At 40.2% G+C, this 20,261-nt stretch overlaps 1 protein-coding gene across 1 annotated transcript in view; it reads right to left on the bottom strand.

Moving 5' to 3' along the window:
* LOC141147852 (uromodulin-like) overlaps positions 1-8,589 on the bottom strand; it is an 86,737-nt gene extending 78,148 nt beyond the window's left edge. Inside the window, exons 1-3 of the mRNA XM_073635019.1 lie at positions 8,569-8,589; positions 7,648-7,770; positions 1,959-2,136 (exon numbers count right to left, since the gene is read on the bottom strand). Of these exons, the coding sequence (XP_073491120.1) occupies positions 1,959-2,136; positions 7,648-7,770; positions 8,569-8,589 (322 nt within the window). The remainder of the gene's footprint in view (positions 1-1,958; positions 2,137-7,647; positions 7,771-8,568) is intronic.
* Positions 8,590-20,261: the final 11,672 nt, after the last annotated feature.

Below are 20,261 nucleotides of genomic sequence, written 5' to 3'. Positions count from 1 at the left end.
CAGCAGACATCACCTATTTGAAGATCCTAATTGGTGGCCTGAGGAGCACTTATCTAAGGGAGCGCAAGAAGATCCAGGATTCCCAGAGATCAGGAGCTGCAGATGACATTTATGTCCCCAGGCTGTGGTACTATGACAGGCTGCATTTTCTGGCAGGTCAGACTGAACCCAGGCCAGCACTCTCCAATCTTCCTTCCAGGCTTACTTCCCGCCCAGCTGAGGCTTCTGAAGCCCAACCTGGGCCTTCCAGGCAGCAACATGTGGAGGAGCCCAGCTTGAGCCAGGTATAGCATTCCTCTAAATCTTCATGGTTGTCCTATCAATGATGTTATCTACATGTTAGTTTGGAGTACTAATTTCTGATTGTGATTGATGATGCAAAAACTGAAACCATGTCCCTTTTTCATACACAGGGAAGTCTCAGCCAGGAGGTGGCCAGCCCAAGCAGGCTGCCTGATATCAAGGTCCCTTCCCTACACCTTCAAAGACAAAGTGGCAGGAAGAGGAGTAACCTGGAGGAGGCTGCCATAGGCCTCTTTTGGAAGGCTACAGAGGCCCTGAGAAGCCCCCACAGTGTGGAGGAGGACTTTGCTAGCATAACTGTCTGCAAAATGCTGCAGATGGAGGAGGGCCAATGACTCCTGTGTGAGTCCTTAATTTTGGAAGCTCTCAATAAGGGGTTGAGGGGCCAAATATCATGTGATACCCACATTTGTAACCTCACACATAGTCCTCCTCCTCCTCCAGGTCCTACTACTCCTCCTCCTCCTCCTCCTCCAGGTCCTACTCCTCCTCCTGCCACATCTCCAACACCAGAGCCACAGCCGGGAAGGAAGCGTAGAAAGAAGACCAGAGAGTGATGACCTGGGTCCAGTCTGGTCTGGCAAAAGATGCAACCTCTTGTAGTACCACAGCCTGGGGACATAGATGTCATCTGCTGCTTTCATGATCTCTGGGACTCCTGGACCAGACTGCACTCCCTTAGATATGGACTCCTCAGGCCACCAATTTTGCAGTAAAAGAATTGATGTCTGTCCTGGGGGTCCAAGGCTTTGCCAATTTATGATGTTTCTCCAGCGTTGCCTCCCTCTTTGTTTGGTTCTGAGCCCTTAATAAAGGATTATTTGTTTCAATTATACTTGCCTATGTGTGTTTTCCTTAAAAAAGGACAGTTTGTTTGTGAGGATTCAGGTACATTTCAAAAATACAATGTGAAATTAACAAGGGACACCAACACCAAACAATCTCCTTGAAATTAAATAATACAAGATAATAATGGTGTTGTGGTAACTTGACACACAAAACACACACAAAAATATTATGGAGTAAAACTAAAAATAAAATAAAACAAAGATCAGCCTTGAAAAAATACAACCCCCCCCCAAAAAAAACAGCCTTGAAAAAAAAAAAACAACAAAAAAGAAATTTGGTCAGATGTGACAAATCAAAATATATTGAGGGAATCACGATAAATAATAAAGAAAGAAGTTTGTGAGAAGTGTGTGTGAATATGAGCAATAAAACTACTTCATTCTTCTCACATTATAAAGAAGAAGAGAGTGCGCTGTATTAAACCATTTTTTACATTGCAGCGTGACAAAAGTGCTGTATCCATTGCGAACGTTAATTTTACCAGACCGAGCTTTTCCGTCTCAGAATTTCTTCTGAGCATGCGTGGCACTTTGTGCGTCGGAATTGTCCACACACGGTCGGAATTGACGAGATCGGATTTTGTTGTCGGAAAATTTTATAGCCTGCTCTCAAACTTTGTGTGTCAGAAAATCCGATGGAAAATGTCCGATGGAGCTTATACACGGTCGGAATTTCCGACAACACGCTCCGATCACACATTTTCCGTCGGAAAATCCAACCGTGTGTACGGGGCTTTACAGTTGTAGGAAATGATGAAGTATAATCATTCAGAATCTCTTATTGTAAATCTACAGTCATGAACTTACCATTCGGATCAGTAAAATTAAGAGTGAATGTCTCATCTCCTGTGATCAGTAAATATGATAAGGAAGTTGGAACATTAAACGTGTCAGTATAATTGTCAGTGAAATTTTTGTTGATGTTCAGGATTGGCACAGATGAATTTAGAGGTTTAGACAACAGTAATGCCAATGAGCGATATACCTGCCAAAAAATAAGAGGGAAATAAAACATTATTTAAAAAAAACAAATAACTTTTATAAAGGAATACATTTATGGGCAAAATCCCTTTGCTATAGTTAAAACCCATTTATTTCCTTTATACACCCAGATGTAGCAGTATATCTTAATACATCAAGGGCTAAAGATACCATTACATTATGATAAATGGTGCCTTGTCCTAAAAGAATTTGTCCAGTGGTCTCTATTGAGATGACTCTGGATTAGCGCAGACCTTAGAGCTCCATATACTGACCTGGGAACCACCAAGGAGTGCTGGGTTGGGCATTCCCACAGTCTTGAGATTGTGTAATATAGATAAGCTACAAAACCTCCAATGCAGAACTATGAAACATTCACAGAACTTTCAGGGATTTAGCAAACATTGAGATTATATAGATAAAAACATATCAGTTCCCCAGCCTCATCTCTTGTGGTTTAAAGTGGATGACACATTGAAAGTTTTTTTACCTTTATTCATTCTATGCATGAAGGCAAAAAATCTTTGTGTACTGCCCCCCCCCCACAGCCCCCCTAAAACTCACCCATCTCGAGTTCCCTGTCGATCCAGTGATGTGCATAAGAGCCTTGGCTGTCTCAGGACTCCCTCTCCTCATTGGCTGAGGCAGCATTGACTCCCACTGCTCTCAATCACAGCCAGTGAGCCAATGAGAATAGATAGGGGGTGGGGCCTATGGACACAGAGCAGGGCTCAGGAACAGGTACTCACCAGTGCCCCCATAGCAAGCGGCTTGTTATTTAGGGTACTACTTAAGGGGAAGGAGCCAGAAGCACTGGGGGAGGACCCAAGAAGAAGAGGATTGGGACTGCTCTGTGCAAAACCACTGCACAGAGCAGGTAAGTATAACATGTTTGTTTTTGTTTTTTTAAGCCAAACTTTTAATACTACTTTAAGATAAAAACATTAGATTGGCTCCCTCTAATACGCCGGCCTCTGCAAGATTTGCTCTATTTATTATATGGCCGGTGTTACATTTGTTGGCATCTTTTACTTTGAGAAATTCAATGCTTAAAAAGGCAAATAATCACAGATTATTGGGGATCTCTCCATGCAATGCTACCAGCTGCCACTCCGCATTTATCAGAATTCCAGTCTGGATTTTCACCTACAATTCCTAATTTTACTGCTGCTCTCCATAATCAGATGCAGGCACAGGCCCTTTTAATTCCATTTCCCAGAACTCTTATGTTCCTGACATGTCTAGGAAATATAGGAGAAGAAACTGTGAGCGCAAAAGATGGGGTAACTTGTCACTCTTCTTTTGTTTATAGCGCAAAAAATAAAAAAACACACAGAGGTCAAATACCACCAAAAGAAAGCTCTATTTGTGGGAAAAAAATGATAAAAATTTCATTTGGGTACAGTGTTGTATGACCGCGCAATTGTCATTCAAATTGGGACAGCACTGAAAACTGAAAATTGGCCTGGGCAGGAAGGAGGTGAAAATGCCTGGTATTGAAGTGGTTAAAAGGATCAGTTTTTAAGATAAATGGTGGCAGCAATCCTCAAAGGGAGCCAGGTCTATGAACAGATCAGAAGGAGGGGAAACACAGGAAAACACAGGAAGTCCATACCCTCTTATAACCCCTCACGTTACATCATAGTCCCTGTGTAGGTATAAGGAGTGTAGTTTTGTTGATTTTCATTCTGTATAATTTGTTCCCCCTTTTTCTTTTTTAGTGGACCCTTATGGTCCATTTTCATTATTCCTTCTGCATTCAATACCAACACCCATAGTAAGTACTGCATATATTAGTTTCATGTTGCTCTTGATGTTGTAGCATGACCTCTTCCTCTGGCTAACAAAGCCCTATGGGTCATGTCACCAATTATGGTCTATACATTTATGCACATTTGGGTCAGTGGATGTGACTATGTGCAGCCATGTATTGATCCTCCTATAGACCCCTATATACAGGCATTTCTATCACTACCGTTAAATCCCCTACACACCATTTCTGACATGTTCTCTGACTATTCATTGCTATTAAATATCCCTTAATATCATTTAAATACTTTTTCAATAAGCACAAAGTTTATGAACATACATATGTTGATATATATACATGAACTATTATTATTATGATTATTATTATCACTTTTATTGTAATTCCTATCAATCTATATTGTTGTATTTTAGTGCCCAAAAAAATAGCTAACCATTATGTGTACATATATGATATATATTTTATATAAAAAAAAAAAAAAATATATATATATATATATATATATATATATATATATATATATATATATATATATATATATATATATATATATCATATCAAAAACTAATATGTAGAAAATATATGTAAAAAAATATATAGAAAAAAAATATACGGTACACAATATTATGGTCATAGATATAAAAATATACATATGATATAAAATATATAAAAGTATTATAAATATATATATATATATATATATATATATATATATATATATATATATATATATATATACACACACACACACACACATACATACAGTATCTCACAAAAGTGAGTACACCCCACACATTTTTGTAAATATTTTATTTGATCTTTTCATGTGACAACACTGAAGAAATGACACTTTGCTACAATGTAAAGTAGTGAGTGTACAGCTTGTATAACAGTGTAAATTTGCTGTCCCCTCAAAATAACTCAACACACAGCCATTAATGTCTAAACTGCTGGCAACAAAAGTCAGTACACCCCTAAGTGAAAATCTCCAAATTGGGCCCAAAGTGTCAATATTTTGTGTGGCCACCATTATTTTCCAGCACTGCCTTAACCCTCTTGGGCCTGGAGTTCTCCAGAGCTTCACAGGTTGCCACTGGAGTCCTCTTCCCCTCCTCCATGATGACATCACGGAGCTGGTGGATGTTAGAGACCTTATGCTCCTCCACCTTCCTTTTTAGGATGCTCCACAGATGCTCAATAGGGTTTAGGTCTGGAGACATGCTTGTTCAGTCCATCACCTTTACCCTCAGCTTCTTTAGCAAAGCAGTGGTCATCTTGGAGGTGTGTTTGGGGTTGTTATCATGTTGGAATACTGCCCTGCGGCCCAGTATCCGAAAGGAGGGGATCATGCTCTGTTTCAGTATATCACAGTACATGTTGGCATTCATGGTTCCCTCAATGAAATGTAGCTCCCCAGTACCGGCAGTACTCATGCAACCCCAGACCATGACACTCCCACCATCATGCTTGACTGTAGGCAAGACACACTTGTCTTTGTACTCCTCACCTGGTTGCCGCCACACACGCTTGTCACCATCTGAACCAAATAAGTTTATCTTGGTCTCTTCAGACCACAGGACAATGTTCCAGTAATCCATGTCCATAGTCTGCTTGTCTTCAGCAAACTGTTTGCAGGCATTCTTGTGCATCATCTTTAGAAGAGTCTTCCTTCTGGGACGACAGCCATGCAGATCAATTTCATGCAGTGTGTGGCGTATGGTCTGAGCACTGATAGGCTGACCCCCCACCCCTTCAACCTCTGCAGCAATGCTGGCAGCACTTATACATCTATTTCCCAAAGACAACCTCTGAATATGGCGCTGAGCACGTGCACTCAACATCTTTGGTCGACCATGGTGAGGCCTGCTCTGAGTGGAACATGTCCTGTTAAACCGCTGTATGGTCTTGGCCACCGTGCTGCAGCTCAGTTTCAGGGTCTTGGCAATTTTCTTATAGCCTAGGCCATCTTTATGTAGAGCAATAATATTTTTTTTTTAGATCCTCAGAGAGTTCTTTGCCATGAGGTGCCATGTTAAACTTCCAGTGACCAGTATGAGAGAGTGAGAGCGATAACACCAAATTTAACACACCTGCTCTCCATTCACACCTGATAACTTATAACACTAACGAGTTACATGACATCGGATAGGAAAAATGACTAATTGGGCCCAATTTGGACATTTTCACTTAGGGGTGTACTCACTTTGGTTGCCAGCGGTTTAGACATTAATGGCTGTGTGTTGAGTTATTTTGAGGGGACAGCAAATTTACACTGTTATACAAGCTGTACACTCACTACTTTACATTGTAGACAAGTGTCATTTCTTCAGTGTTGTCACATGAAAAGATAGAAGAAAAGATTTACACAAATGTGAGGGGTTTACATTTTTTATTATTTATGTATGCACACATTTATGCATGTTGCACATTTTTAACTATTCTAAATGCTTATATCTTAATGTATCATCTTTTTGGCAATATAATCAGTGTCTATACTAAAATCCTGGCCCAACTCATACTTATTTCTGTGTGGGTGCTGGTGGTGCTCTGTGTGTGCTGGAGCTTGTTGTTCCTCAGCCTGGGCACATAAATAGCACCTTTCCAGCACTGCCATGTTAGGCCTGTAGAAGGAGCCAATGCTCAGAGCTCGTAGCCTGCCTATTCTGCCCATCAAGAATGGTCTCTCCTTGATGCCCGTTCACTTCTGGGGACATAATTTCTGTGCATTCCACGCTGGTTATGGGCAACTTCCTGGTGGCCACAGGACTGCATAACAGATCCCCTGCTATCTCCCTCATGCCTGGATGACGGTCTCGGACGCCTGGCGAGTCACCCCCCCCCCATACACACAGATGAGCTTGATTTCCATTTTTATCTTGTGAGTGTACTATATACCTTGTGATTAAAACTTTGCTTTAATACTACACTGAGGTGGCGCTTTCTGTGTTTTTCCCTATGTCTAGAAAATATACATTTCTCTGCTTTCCTCAATTAGCAGCTCAGAGAGACCACACCTGATGAGGCAGAAGTAGCTTAGCAAGTGATCTGCAGCCAGGTAAAAGGCCCTCAAGATGGGTGTGAGGATAGATAGCAGGGGAGAAGTCTTATGCCCCGTACACATGGCCGGACTGCCAACAGGATAAACTCCATCTGCATTTCTGATGGAAAGATTTAGAGCATGTCCTCCATCTAGGTCCGTCAGAATGCCAACAGGCGGAATGTCCGACCAAAAGCTCCCATCAGACTTTTTTAGTCGGGAATTCCGGCCGCATGTACGCGGCATAATAGCGCATAGATTCTTCAGAAGACTCAGCTTTTGTGAGGAACTCCTCCCCAATTGCAACCAAAGCATTCAAGTTCCAGTGGGGTGCTCTTTGTTATTGGCTTCTGTATCATTCCAGCTTTTACCTGAGCATTGGTAGACGTTCCTAGGAGAAGTGTCTATCCCCGTGATATTTTTGACACTCCTTTTCTTATTAGCCCAGAAAATTGACATTTTTAATTTGACAGATTTGACTTCCATTGACTTAAATGGGGTTTAGTTGAGGTTTGGCATCTCAAATCCTTTAAAGTTCACCAAACCCCTGCTGAACTGAACCTATGGCAGTTCAGATCATTGTGGATTATCACCTCTAAAGCCGTCTACAGATGTATACAGTATAATTGAAATTCAGCCCCATACATAAAGTGTCCACCATCAACATATTTCTGCCTTCACTTAAACTATGATTCTAATATGATTCTTACCATAAAATAATTATAAGATATAGGAATCACTTCTCCATAACTAAGAGATGAAATGTCATTTAAAACATCACGCTGGGAATCACTCAGTGTACAATACCACCATGGGGCCAACAGAAAATAAACCTGTAGAGAAAAATAAAATGTTTACCTTGTGGTTTAGAGATACAGTCATGGGCAAAAATATCGGCACCCCTGCATTCTGTCAGATAATTCACCCCTTCATAATTAAAAAAGCAGGTGCGCAAATCAATAAATTCACAGTGCAAAAAATGGGACATGAAATCCTCACATACAAAGGTAAGTGTAATAATTAGTGAAAACAATTTTGACTAATAGCGAAATCTAAAAAATAAGATTCAGTCCAAAAAATGAATAAATAAGTGTCCAACTGGAAGACTCTTGTAAGAAAGGGAATTAAGTGAACCAAGTGAATAAAAACTTCAATGTTCTTCAAAAGACAAATGGCATAGATGGTGAATATCCCATCACCACATAGATTTGCTTCTCCCGAACGGTGGAGATCTCAAACGCTGGATAGTAATCCCAACAGGCTCCAACAGGCTGGGCTGCGACAGCAGATCCAATTTGTAAATAGACACAGGAACCTTTGTATTAATGGATGGGCTGATATCCAATCTAAAGGCTCAAGGATAAATCCCAGAGCATATGTGGGAAGAAGAGGAAAGCCTCGTAGTGCAGTATGTTTCAAAAAGGGGTTTATTAAAAACGGCACACTAAACACTTACATCAAGGCAACCAGAAATCAGCAAAAAAATGCACACAAAACAGAGTGCTGGTTTGCTCCAGCTTGCTCAATGGTATAGACATCTCACAATGGGCTCCACCCGACGCGTTCCCCCGTAATAGACTTCAGCTGGGAAAGGAGACTGGGACATTTTTTTCACTAATTATTACACTTACCTTTGTATGTGAGGATTTCATGCCCCATTTTTTGCACTGTGAATTTATTGATTAGCGCACCTGTTTTTTTTAAGTATTTATGTTTGTGCGAGAGGTGCCATACGCCAACTTAGCCATGGGCTATTGGGAAGAACATTACATCTCACATAACAATCCGTATTCATCCCATATTGTATTTTTTGGCCGGTACATAGACGATTTAATTGTAATCTGGGACGGTCCTATTGATTCCATTACTTCATTTGTAGATCACTGCAACCATAATCCCCACGGTTTATCTTTCACACACGTCTCTGATCCCAATTGCTTGGCCTTTTTGGACCTCGAATTGAGTCATGTAGATGAAAGTATCATTGCAAAGAACTACATCAAACCCACAGCTGGCAACTCTTTTTTACATTATAAGAGTTGCCACTACCTAAAATGGACCAATAACATACCCAAAGGCCAGTTCTTCCGCCTTAGACAAAATTGTACCCTAGACACTGACTACGACACCCAGAGTATCCTACTAAAAAAGAAGTTTGCTGATAAAGAATATCCCCAAGAGTTAGTGGACCAAGCTTGCAATTACTATTCCAAAGGAAAACCCACCAAAAAAGAAAGGGAAGCCACATCAGACCATTCAATGAGATTTTTAACTACTTTTAATTTTCAATATAAAAAAATGGAAAATATTTTGCAAAAACATTGGAACATACTACAACAAGACTCCCTCCTTAAAACTATTCTCCCATGCATACCTAGGATTACTTACTGGAAAGCTCCATCTCTGAAAAATAAAATCGCTCCGAGCAAATTTCCGTCAGACCATATTACTACTAACCCCACTCAGCTTATACCCTTAGTGGGCATGTTTCAATGTAAGAAGATTCATTGTAAAACTTGCTCGTTTGTCCAGCATGGTAAAAAATCATTTGTTTCTAAAGGTAAAACATACTCATTGGATCAATTTTACAACTGCTCATCTGAGTTCGTTGTATACGGTCTAAAGTGCCCTTGTGGGTTGATCTATGTTGGACGCACCATCTGCCCCCTGAGGCAACGGTTTGGACAACATTGACGACTCATTGAGGGTGGCAAAGACTTACATAGTGTCCCCCGCCACTTTGCCGAACATCACAAAAAATCCACCGTTGATCTCGAAGTGTGGGTTATCGAGCAAATCTCCAAATCTATGACTCAAGCTGGCCTCAATGAAGGTATAGAAATAGCCACAGTACTATAGTCTTTCTCGCCCCACATTTCTCTTACGGATTACTCTGATGATACTGTATTTTGAAATTTTATATGTCCATATTTATAGGTATATTTTTGTCATTTTATCACAGGTTTTATCTTCCTACCTGTTTTATATATTTTATTAGGGGTGGCGGGTTCACTCCAGTAAGTATTGGTAACCCAGGAGGTGATGTGATGCTTTTTGTGTATGTGTATGTATGTATGTATGTACATATATATATATATATATATATATATATATATATATATATATATATATATATATATATATATATATATATATATATATATATATATATATATATATATATGTCCCCCCCTCCCCTCCCCCCCCTCTTCCTTTCTTTATCCTCCTTTTCCCTCTTTCCCCCTTTCCTTCGTCTTCTTTCCCTTTTTTCCCTCTTGCAATCATTTATATGCACATATACACTGTGTATTAATATTTTATTTTATTCATACATATACTTACATTCTCTCTATATTTCCCCCCCCTCCCTCTCCCCCCCTCACCCTTTTTTTTCTCCAATATGGCATCCAGCTTACATTTTTAGTCCCACATATTACATACCCCTCCCGTCACATGGTGTCTTTTATCCTAGTAATTTTTTGTTTTCTCCACATTCCCTAATCATACATTCATTTATATCTATCTATTATATTTATACATTCATTTATATCCATTTATTATATTTATACATGTATATCTATTTTGTAGTTTTTCATTTCTCTAGCATACATTCTTTTCCCCATATATATCATATATCTCTCCTGTAACATAGTGTCTCTTATTTAATTAATTAATCTTTTATTTTTATTATATTCCCCGACCATGTATTTATTTATATTATTTATTATATTCATATATCTATATTTACTTTTCAGCTTTTAATTCTTTCATCATTTTTTTATTATTTATTTATTATTTTTTCTCTATTTTTAATTATTTTTTACCATTTCTAAATCGTATTTCCTATATTCACAGTTCTCTGTCCCATTTTCTGTCCCATTTCCTGTCTCCCTTGGTTCCTCCCCTTCCCCTCTGCATTAGTCTGTGTCTCCATTCATGTTTCTGGTTCCGCCCCTTGTTCCGCCTATATTAAACCTATCCATGCTTGAAAAAGGAATGTGGCTATTCCATCCATCTATAGCTAGCAATTTCAGAAACGCGTCGCATGTTGATGACGTCACGGCTCGGCGCTGGCCTGTGTCTGCTCTCCAAGCCTCGCTTCCATCTCACACACACGGCTGTGTCTCTCCCCTTACCATACAGGGACAGTGTGATCACTGTGGAGATACAGCGCAGCCCTGCCATCCAGCCAGACTTCCTTCTCCTTCTTTCTACTGACATTCATGCCATCATTGGACTGACCCTTTCCTCTTCCACTGGACTACTGACACCATCTTCCAGGGACATTGCATTACACCGGTGTGTGTATGTGCTCAGTCATCTGCACCCCTGCCTGCCTGGACTTGATTGTGCTTCAGCTACATTGATACAGCTTCTGCCTACAGCCCTGTGTTTTTCAGCTCTTCAGCCCTCACCATGCTCCTGTACATGCCTTCTTCTACTTTCATGTGAGTGGATATTTTGTTTAAAATAAAGTGTTTTATGATAATTTCTCAGAGGCGCCCCTATTCCTTGCCTTTTCTCTATTTATGTGTTTACTTTTAATTTTCATTTAACAGTCACAAGTTTACCAAAATCGCCTCCACCAGGAGGGAGAATAAGCGAAGGACTTTCTAACCTTTTTTTGACAATGCACCACTTCACCCAGAAAATTGTTGCAATTACAAATGTTTAGGCATTCTCCTGTTTATTTCTTGTGTTTGTATCGGTATGACACAAAAAAGTGGAGAAACAAGAGGCCAAATCTAAAACATTCCAAGCAAAACTCCAAAAATGGAATGGACAAAATTATTGGCACCTTCTCAAAAATGTAAGAAATAATTGCATTCCAAGTTTGTGATGGTCCTGTAATTTGTTATTAAACTCACCTGTATCAATTAACAGGGTCTGACAATATAGAAATCACACCAGTAACCAGTTAAAATGGTGAAAAATTGACTCAACCATTCTGTTGTGTGTCTCTGTGTGCCATACGGAGCATGGAGAAGAGAAAGAGCAGCAAAGAATTGTCTGAGGATTTGAGAACAAAAATTGTGGAAAAGCTTGGAAAATCTCAAGGTTACAAGTCCATCCCCAGAGATCTTAATGTTCCTGTGTGCAACATTGTCAAGAAGTTTACAGCCCATGGCACTGTAGCTAATCTCCCTGGATGTGGATAAAAGAGAATAAATGATCAAAGACTGCAATGAAGGATTATTCGCAAGGAGGATAAAGAACCTCAATCAACTCCTAGAAAAATTCAAGCTGACTTTCAGGCACAGGGCACAAATGTGTCTGCTCAAACTATACATCGCTATCTGCATGAAAAGGGACGCTATAGTAAGACCCCACTGTTGACACAGAAACATGAAAAAAAACAGATTGGAGTTTGCCAAAATGTACCTGAGAAATACAAAATGCATTTAGGAGAATGTACTGTGGACAGATGGAACTAAATTACAGCTTTTTGGTAAAGCCCATCATTCTACTGTTTTCAGTCCCTATAGTCACACACGGTGGAGGTTCACTGATGTTTTTGGGTTTGCTTTGCTGCTTCAGGCACTGGATGTCTTGACTGTCTGCATGGCATTATGAAATCTGAAGATTACTAAAGAATTCTGGAGTGCAAAGTAGAGCCTAGTGTCGGAAAGTTGGGTCTCTGTCAGAGGTCAAGGGTCTTACAGCAGGACAATAACCCAAAGCACACGTCAAAATGAACCCAGAAATGGAGAGTACTGAACTGGCCAGCAATGATTCCAAATCTAAACCCCATAGAGCACCTGTTGAGAGATCTCAAAACAGCAGTAGTGAAAAGGAACTCTTCCAATCTGAGAGACCTGGAGCAGTGGGGGAAAGAAGAGAGGTCCAAAATACCAATAGAGAGGTGTAAGAAACTCATTGATGGTTATAGGAAGCCATTGATTTCAGATATTTTTTCCAAGAGGTGTGCTGCCAAATATTATAATTGGGGTGCCAATCATTTTGTCCAGTCCATTTTTAGAGTTTTATGTGTAATGTGTCAGATTTGGCTTTTTTGTTTCTCCACTTTTTGTGTCATACCAATAATAAAAAAAAAGAAATAAACATGAGAATGCCTAAACATGTATCATTGCCACAATTTTCTGGGTGAAGTGGTGCATTATCTGACAGAAATGCAGGGGTGCCAATATTTTTGGCCATGACTGTACATAGATGATGTATGACTTTACATGGAAGAGTCTTACTTGGGACTTCTTTTCCTCCAGCAATGTATGAACATCAGACAGGAGCTGAGTGTCATTGTAATCTGTCATGGAGCCAAGTGTATAAACCCAAATGACGGACTCAGCGGGGGAAATCTGCAGAGCTCTCTTCAGCCCATAGAGGAGGGACTGATTGCAGTTTAATATATGGTAATAGGAATTATAATAAGCAGAATAGTCATCCCCATAGTTTCCTGTTATGCTTTGTATGAAACCACTCTTGTCATTGGTGATGGTTTCATTTGTGTCTAAAAAAAAAAAATATTGAAAAGTAGAGATTAATATAAAAATGAAAATAAAAGTTATAAACATTAATAATAGCATAAGAAATAGTAAGAGAACCAAACCACCCAACCAAACCGTGATATCCTCAGCTTCTCGGCTTAGCAATGTAGTTTGTTAATATCAGTTCTGCTCATAAAAAAATAAAATAATGTACAGATTCCAATTATACCCATTTTAAGGCGAGATCACTTCTCTCTGACTGCTAAATATTGATAGTGATTTGATTGGCCCAAAGAATGATTCCTTGTGGAATGTACATATCATACTCTGCTGCACTCTGTATGATGTGCTTTATGTTGTCCTCATGTCTGCTGTACTCTATGCTGCTTGTCACATAGTCCTCATCACTGTACCTTATAAGCTGTGCTATACATTACATATTCTGCTCTGTAGGCTGTACTATACATTACATATTCTGATCTGTAGGCTGTGCTATACATTACATATTCTGATCTGTAGGCTGTACTATACATTACATATTCTGATCTGTAGGCTGTGCTATACATTACATATTCTGATCTGTAGGTTGTACTATACATTACATATTCTGATCTGTAGGCTGCACTATACATTACATATTCTGATCTGTAGGCTGTACTATACATTACATATTCTGATTTGTAGGCTGCACTATACATTACATATTCTGCTCTATAGGCTGTACTATACATTACATATTCTGATCTGTAGGCTGTGCTATACATTACATACCCCTGATCTCTGCACCCTGTAAGATGTGATAGTGAACCACTTTAGCTCCGGAAGATTTTACCCCATTTATAAACCAGGCTATTTTTTGCTGTTTGGCACTGCGCTACTTTAACTGCCGATTTCACAGTCATGCAATGTTCTACACAAACAAAATCTATATCCTTTTTTCACACAAATAGAGCTTTCTTTTGGTGGTATTTGATCACTACTGTTTTTTTTTTTTTTTTTTTTTTAATTATTTGCAATATAAACAAATAAAATGACCCTCAAATAAATAAAATAAATAAATATGTAATACTTTCTGTTATAAAATATTTCCAATAGAAAAATAAAAAAAAATACAATTTCTTCATAAATGTAGGCCAAAATCTATTCTGCTACATGTTTTTGGTAAAAAAAAAATGCCAATAAGTGTATATTGATTGTTTGCTTGAAAGTTATAGAGTCTACAGACTATGGGATATACAGTATACTAGAATTTTTATTTGTTCTTGTTTATACTAGTAATGGTGACAATAAGCAACTTATAGTGGGACTGTAATAGTGCAGTGGACAATCTGACACCAACTGACACTGGGGGGGTGAACTGACTAACTGCCACTGATACCACCATTGACACTAATACAGTGATCAGTGATATTGCTATATGCTGTCACCTTTCCTAATACAACTGGCTGGGAAGGGGTTACCATCTAGGGAGATGAAGGGGTTAAATGTGTCCCTAACAATGTTTAGTGTGTTTGCTGTTTCACTCAGCAATGTGCCCGTGCTTTGCAGGGAGAAAAGTAGAGTCATGTTGTTGCTTCATTAAGAGAGCTCTGTGTTGTTTACCAACACAGAGTTCTCTTCTGTCATTTGCTTAGCCAATCAGCGGGTCCTGGCCATAAATCATTGGTCACTGTTTGGGTTGTGCTGCAGCAAATAACCACACTGTCTTTTGTGTCTGCGTGTGCATGCTGTGATGTACAGGTATGTGATTGCCTGTACAAGATGACTGTACTGTGGCATGTTGGTTAACGTGATTGTAAAGCTTTAGTTCCTTTTTTATTAAAATAATAAACATGTTATACTTACCTGCTCTGTGTAATGTTATTGCACAGAGCAGCACTGATCCTCCTCTTCTGGGGTCTTCCATCAGAACTCCTGGCTCCTCCCCCCATAAGAAGCCGGTTCCTATGGTGGGCACTCTTGTGTGCTCAATCCCGAGCCAGGCTGTTTGCGTCTATTCAGACTCATAGCCCAGCATTGCCCTGCCCCCCACTCTCTGCTCTCAGCCAAGTCTGTGAGACAAGGGAGATGGGAGAAGAGCTGCTACAGGTGTGCACAGCACTGGATTGAGATGAGGCTCAGGTAAGTATTCAGGAGGGGGCTGCAGGGGAGTTACTATAATAAAATGTGTGCAGAGAACGACCTTTGAAAACATTTTTACCTTTACCGCCACTTTCATGCTTGCTTATTACTCCCCAGTATGAATGAAATTAATGTTTGCGTCAAACGTAATAATATGGTGCATGCTCTGGAAATTTGAGCGTCACAGAATGCCCCATAATGCACTGAAAAATCGCAGTGCATTGCTGTGTGATGATTGACCAAAGCACACACCTGACCTGCATGCTTTGGCCCTTCACAGCGCGCTCTGCTGAGAGAGCCATGATTGGCCAAAGACAGGGTGCCTTTGGCCAATCATGGCTCAGGGGACTGAGTCCACACCCCACACTATATAAGGATTCTTACATAGCGGCCATGTGTAGTGTGAAGACAGAGATAGATTGAGCTAGATTAGGCAGGCAGGTTAGTTAGTTGCAGTGTATTTGATATATATACACAATCAGTCTAATATATATATATATATATATATATATATATATATATATAGGGCCTCATCCCCACAACCCTGGCCCGGTGGTTGTGGGGGTCTGCGGGTGAGGGGCTTATCAGAATTTGGAAGGGGGCCCAAGATCCCGCTCCCCCTACATTGTACCTCTACCCTTTAACCAAAAAAGTGTCAAAAAAAGTAAAAACAACAAAGTAAAAACAACAGTAGACAATTTTTAAAAAGTCCTATATTTTAAAAAAATGGGTGACCCCGCCCCCCTTGTGATGTCATGTGACGTAATGTGACCTCAGATGGGGTGGGGTCACCCGTTTACATCATTGGGGAAGTCTCCCATGGAGGCAGAGTTTTTTCTTGTTTAAAAAAAAGACCGATGGATGCCATGATTGACGGATTGATGGATTTACATTGCGGGACACTTTTTTCTTTAAAAAGGAATTGTCAAAAACGGACTCCTGACGTTTTTACTTTTAATGATACCCATTCACATGTGGGGGTGGGATCTGGGGGCCCACATTTTAAACGGGGCTTCCAGATTCTGATAAGCCACCTGTTCGCAGACCCCCACAACCACCGGGCAAGGGTTGTGGGGATGAGGCCCTTGGCCCCATCAACATCATGTTAAGGGCATGTGGCCTGGTATGGTTCAGGAGGGGGGCTCCCTTGTCCCCCCCTTTTTCTATGGCCTGCCAGGTTGCATGCTCGAATAAGGATCTGGTATGGATTTTTGGGTGGACCCCCACACCATGATTTTTTTTTATTTTGGAACGGGGTTCCCCTTAAAATCCATACCAGACCTGAAGGGCCTGGTGTGGATTTAGAGGGACCACACGCCAATTTTTGGGGGGAACCCATTCAGTTTTTTTCAATGATTTTTTATGGATATTGCCGGGATCCGGCAATACATTACAGCCGCAAGCTATTTTAAATTACCTTTTTCCTTTAGAAATTTAATTTTGCTGTTATAAACATGGGGAAGATGTGCTACTTTACAGGCAGACTAAGGGGACCCCCCATGATGATTTTTAAATGAATATTTCCTTTTTAATGTTTCACTTTAAGCATTATTAAAATCACTGCTCCTGAAAAAATGGCTGTTTTTAAAACATTTTTTGCATTGATCCATGTCCCCTGGGGCAGGATCCAGGTCCCCAAACACTTTTTATGACAATAACTTGCATATAAGCCTTCAAAATGAGCACTTTTGATTTTTCATGTTCGTGTCCCATAGACTTTAATGATGTTTGTGTGTTTGCACAAATTTTTGGTCTGTTCGCATGTTCTGGTGCGAACTGAACCGGGGAGTGTTTGGCTCAGACCTACTCCCCAGCTCTTTTAGGTTCCCCTTAATTAAAGGCTCAGACAGAGTTTCAATTCTATGTTTATAATTTATTTGCAGAAAAGCAGATATGATAGAAGAGTTTCATTATTTTTAAAATAGTTTGTTTTGAAGTTTTTAGGGTCCCAGTAATGTCCTGAAAAAGCAGTTACATTAATGGGTCAGTGGAACATTTATGCCTTTCTGTAGATATCCACCATGCCTCCATATAAGTTTGGGAAGTGATGTCATTTCTTAAACCCCTCCCAGCTATCACATCAGAGGCTGAGTGAGATATCAGGCAAAGAAGGATTTAGACATCCCGCTGATGATTGTATATAGGGGGATGAATGCACATCAGTTCAGGTGCAGGAAATAAGGAAATGTGCAAAAATTCAGGGATGGAGAGTAAAAATGTGAGCGAAGGTTCAGAAACAGAAAGTGAAAACCTGTACACGGGATAGAGGAGGAAGAGGTGAGCATCAGTGCAGTGGCAGAGAGTGAAGAATTACATGTCAGGCTGAGAGTGGATGGACACTTTGTGAAATTCACCTCAATGGTCAGCCTGACTGCACTCATAGAGGGATACCACTGAAATCATTTCTACAAGAATGAAACATTGCATAGAAATTGAAATGTTACAATGTAACAAGTAAAGTAGTGACTTTTGTATTTACCTGCATAGTCCAGGATTACTGAAGTATATTGTCGTGTGACACAGGGGAATCTGGCTGATACAGAATTCAGAACTTTCTCCAAGTAGTATGAATAACCCCAATACTTAATATATGCATCCATCACTACAGTAAAGGAGGTCCCCTCTGTAATACAAATCGATCAGATAATAAAATGTTCTATCGACATTTTACAAAACACATTAATGATCATTGATAACATTGTAGCAAAATCTCTTGGTCTATTTTGGTGATGAATTTGGCAAATACATGTTGTTGGAGCTTTACGTCAGGTCAGGATAGCAGTGACATGTTTTTGTTTTACTTGATAAGATCTGAACATTTCTGTATAAAATTATCTTTCCATTGTCTGAGTGTACTCCGGGGCTAAATCTGAAATATCAAATTTCCCCATTTTGAAGTCTAATAGGCAAAGGTCTGGTAAAAAAGGCCATGGGGGTGGCCACTGTCTTTTGTACGGAGGAGGAGAAAACATCGGAAGTGCCACCTCAGTGTAGTATTAAAGTAAAATTGTAATCGCAAGGTATATGGTACACTCACAAGATAAAAATGTAAATCACGCACACATGAGAAGGGGCAGGGTCACCCGGTTATGTCACTGGGAGGATCCGCCCTTGCTTATATAAGAGCTGTCAAAGTGAACAGAGAGCAGTCAATAGGAGGCCTCCCATGGAGGCGGAGCATTTTCCATTTATGCTATTTTTCGGGTCCACCGGGTGGCGTGATTGACAGCAGATTTACACAGCGGGATACGTTTTTATTTTTTAATAAAAGATTTATCAAAAACTGTCTCTTGTTTTTTTCACTTTTTTGGTGAATGGGTAGGGGTACAATGTACCCGATACCAATTCACATAGGGGGGGGGGATCTGGGGATTCCAGATTCCGATAAGCCCCCACCCTGCAGACCCTGACAACCACAGCCCAGTGTTGAGGGCCTGGTTTGGTTCAGGAGGGAGGTATAGATTTGGTATAGATTTTGGGGGGACCCCACGCCATTTTTTAAAAAAATTTGGTGTGGAGTTCCCCTTAAAATCTATACCAGACCCAAAGTGCCTGGTATGGATTTTGGGGGAGGGATCCCATATCACTGTATTATATAATCTGCACTGCACTGTATTATATACTCTGCACTACACTGCACTATGTTATATACACTACACTGACTGCACTATATACTCTGCACTGTATTATACAGTGTATACTACACTGACTGCAATATATAGTCTGCACTGCCTTATATACACTACACTGACTGCACTATATACTCTGCACTGTATTATACAGTGTATACTACACTGACTGCAATATATAGTCTGCACTGCCTTATATACACTACACCGACTGCACTATATTCTCTGCACTGCGTTATATACACTACACTGACAGCACTATATACTGTGTACTGTATTATACAGTATATACTACACTAACTGCACTATATACCCTGCACTGGATTATATATGTTACACTGACTGCACTATATACTCTGCACTAGGAATGAGCTTCGAGTTCGAGTCGAAATCATGTTCGACTTGAACATCGGCTGTTCGCCAGTTCGCTGAACAGCAAACAATTTGGGGTGTTCGTGGCAAATTCGAAAGCCGTGGAACACCCTTTAAAAGTCTATGGGAGCAATCAAAAGTGCTAATTTTAAAGGCTTATATGCAAGTTATTGTCATAAAAAGTGTTTGGGGACCTGGGTCCTGCCCCAGGGGACATGGATCAATGCAAAAAAAAATTTTTTAAAGTGGCCATTTTTTCAGGAGCAGTGATTTTAATAATGCTTAAAGTGAAACAATAAAAGTGTAATATTCCTTTAAATTTCGTACCTGGGGGGTGTCTATAGTATGCCTGTAAAGGGACGCATGTTTCCCGTGTTTAGAACAGTCTGACAGCAAAATGACATTTCAAAGGAAAAAAAGTATCGTATTTATCGGCGTATAACATGCACTTTTTTCCCCTTAAAATCAGGGGAAAATCGTGGGTGCGTGTTATACGCCGATCCCTGCTATCACTATGTGAATGTCGGTGATCGCCGCCAACATTCACTTAGCGTGTCGTTTTAAATATGGCGCCGCGGAGTTCGGAGGGACTCGGCGGTGCTGAACGAGCGCCACCGAAATCACAGAGCCGACATACACATAGTCGAGTGTATTCGGCTCTTTCCGGCGCCGCTCACAGTCACGCCCAGTCCCGCCATTGGACCTGTGTTATGTTCATCATAGGGCGTGACTGGGCGGGACTGTGAGTGGCGCCGG

This window comes from Aquarana catesbeiana, linkage group LG06, assembly GCF_042186555.1.
Source record: "Aquarana catesbeiana isolate 2022-GZ linkage group LG06, ASM4218655v1, whole genome shotgun sequence".
Taxonomy (NCBI): domain Eukaryota; kingdom Metazoa; phylum Chordata; class Amphibia; order Anura; family Ranidae; genus Aquarana; species Aquarana catesbeiana.
Note: the sequence above shows the minus strand (reverse complement) of the source record. Positions and strands in the feature narration are given on the sequence as shown.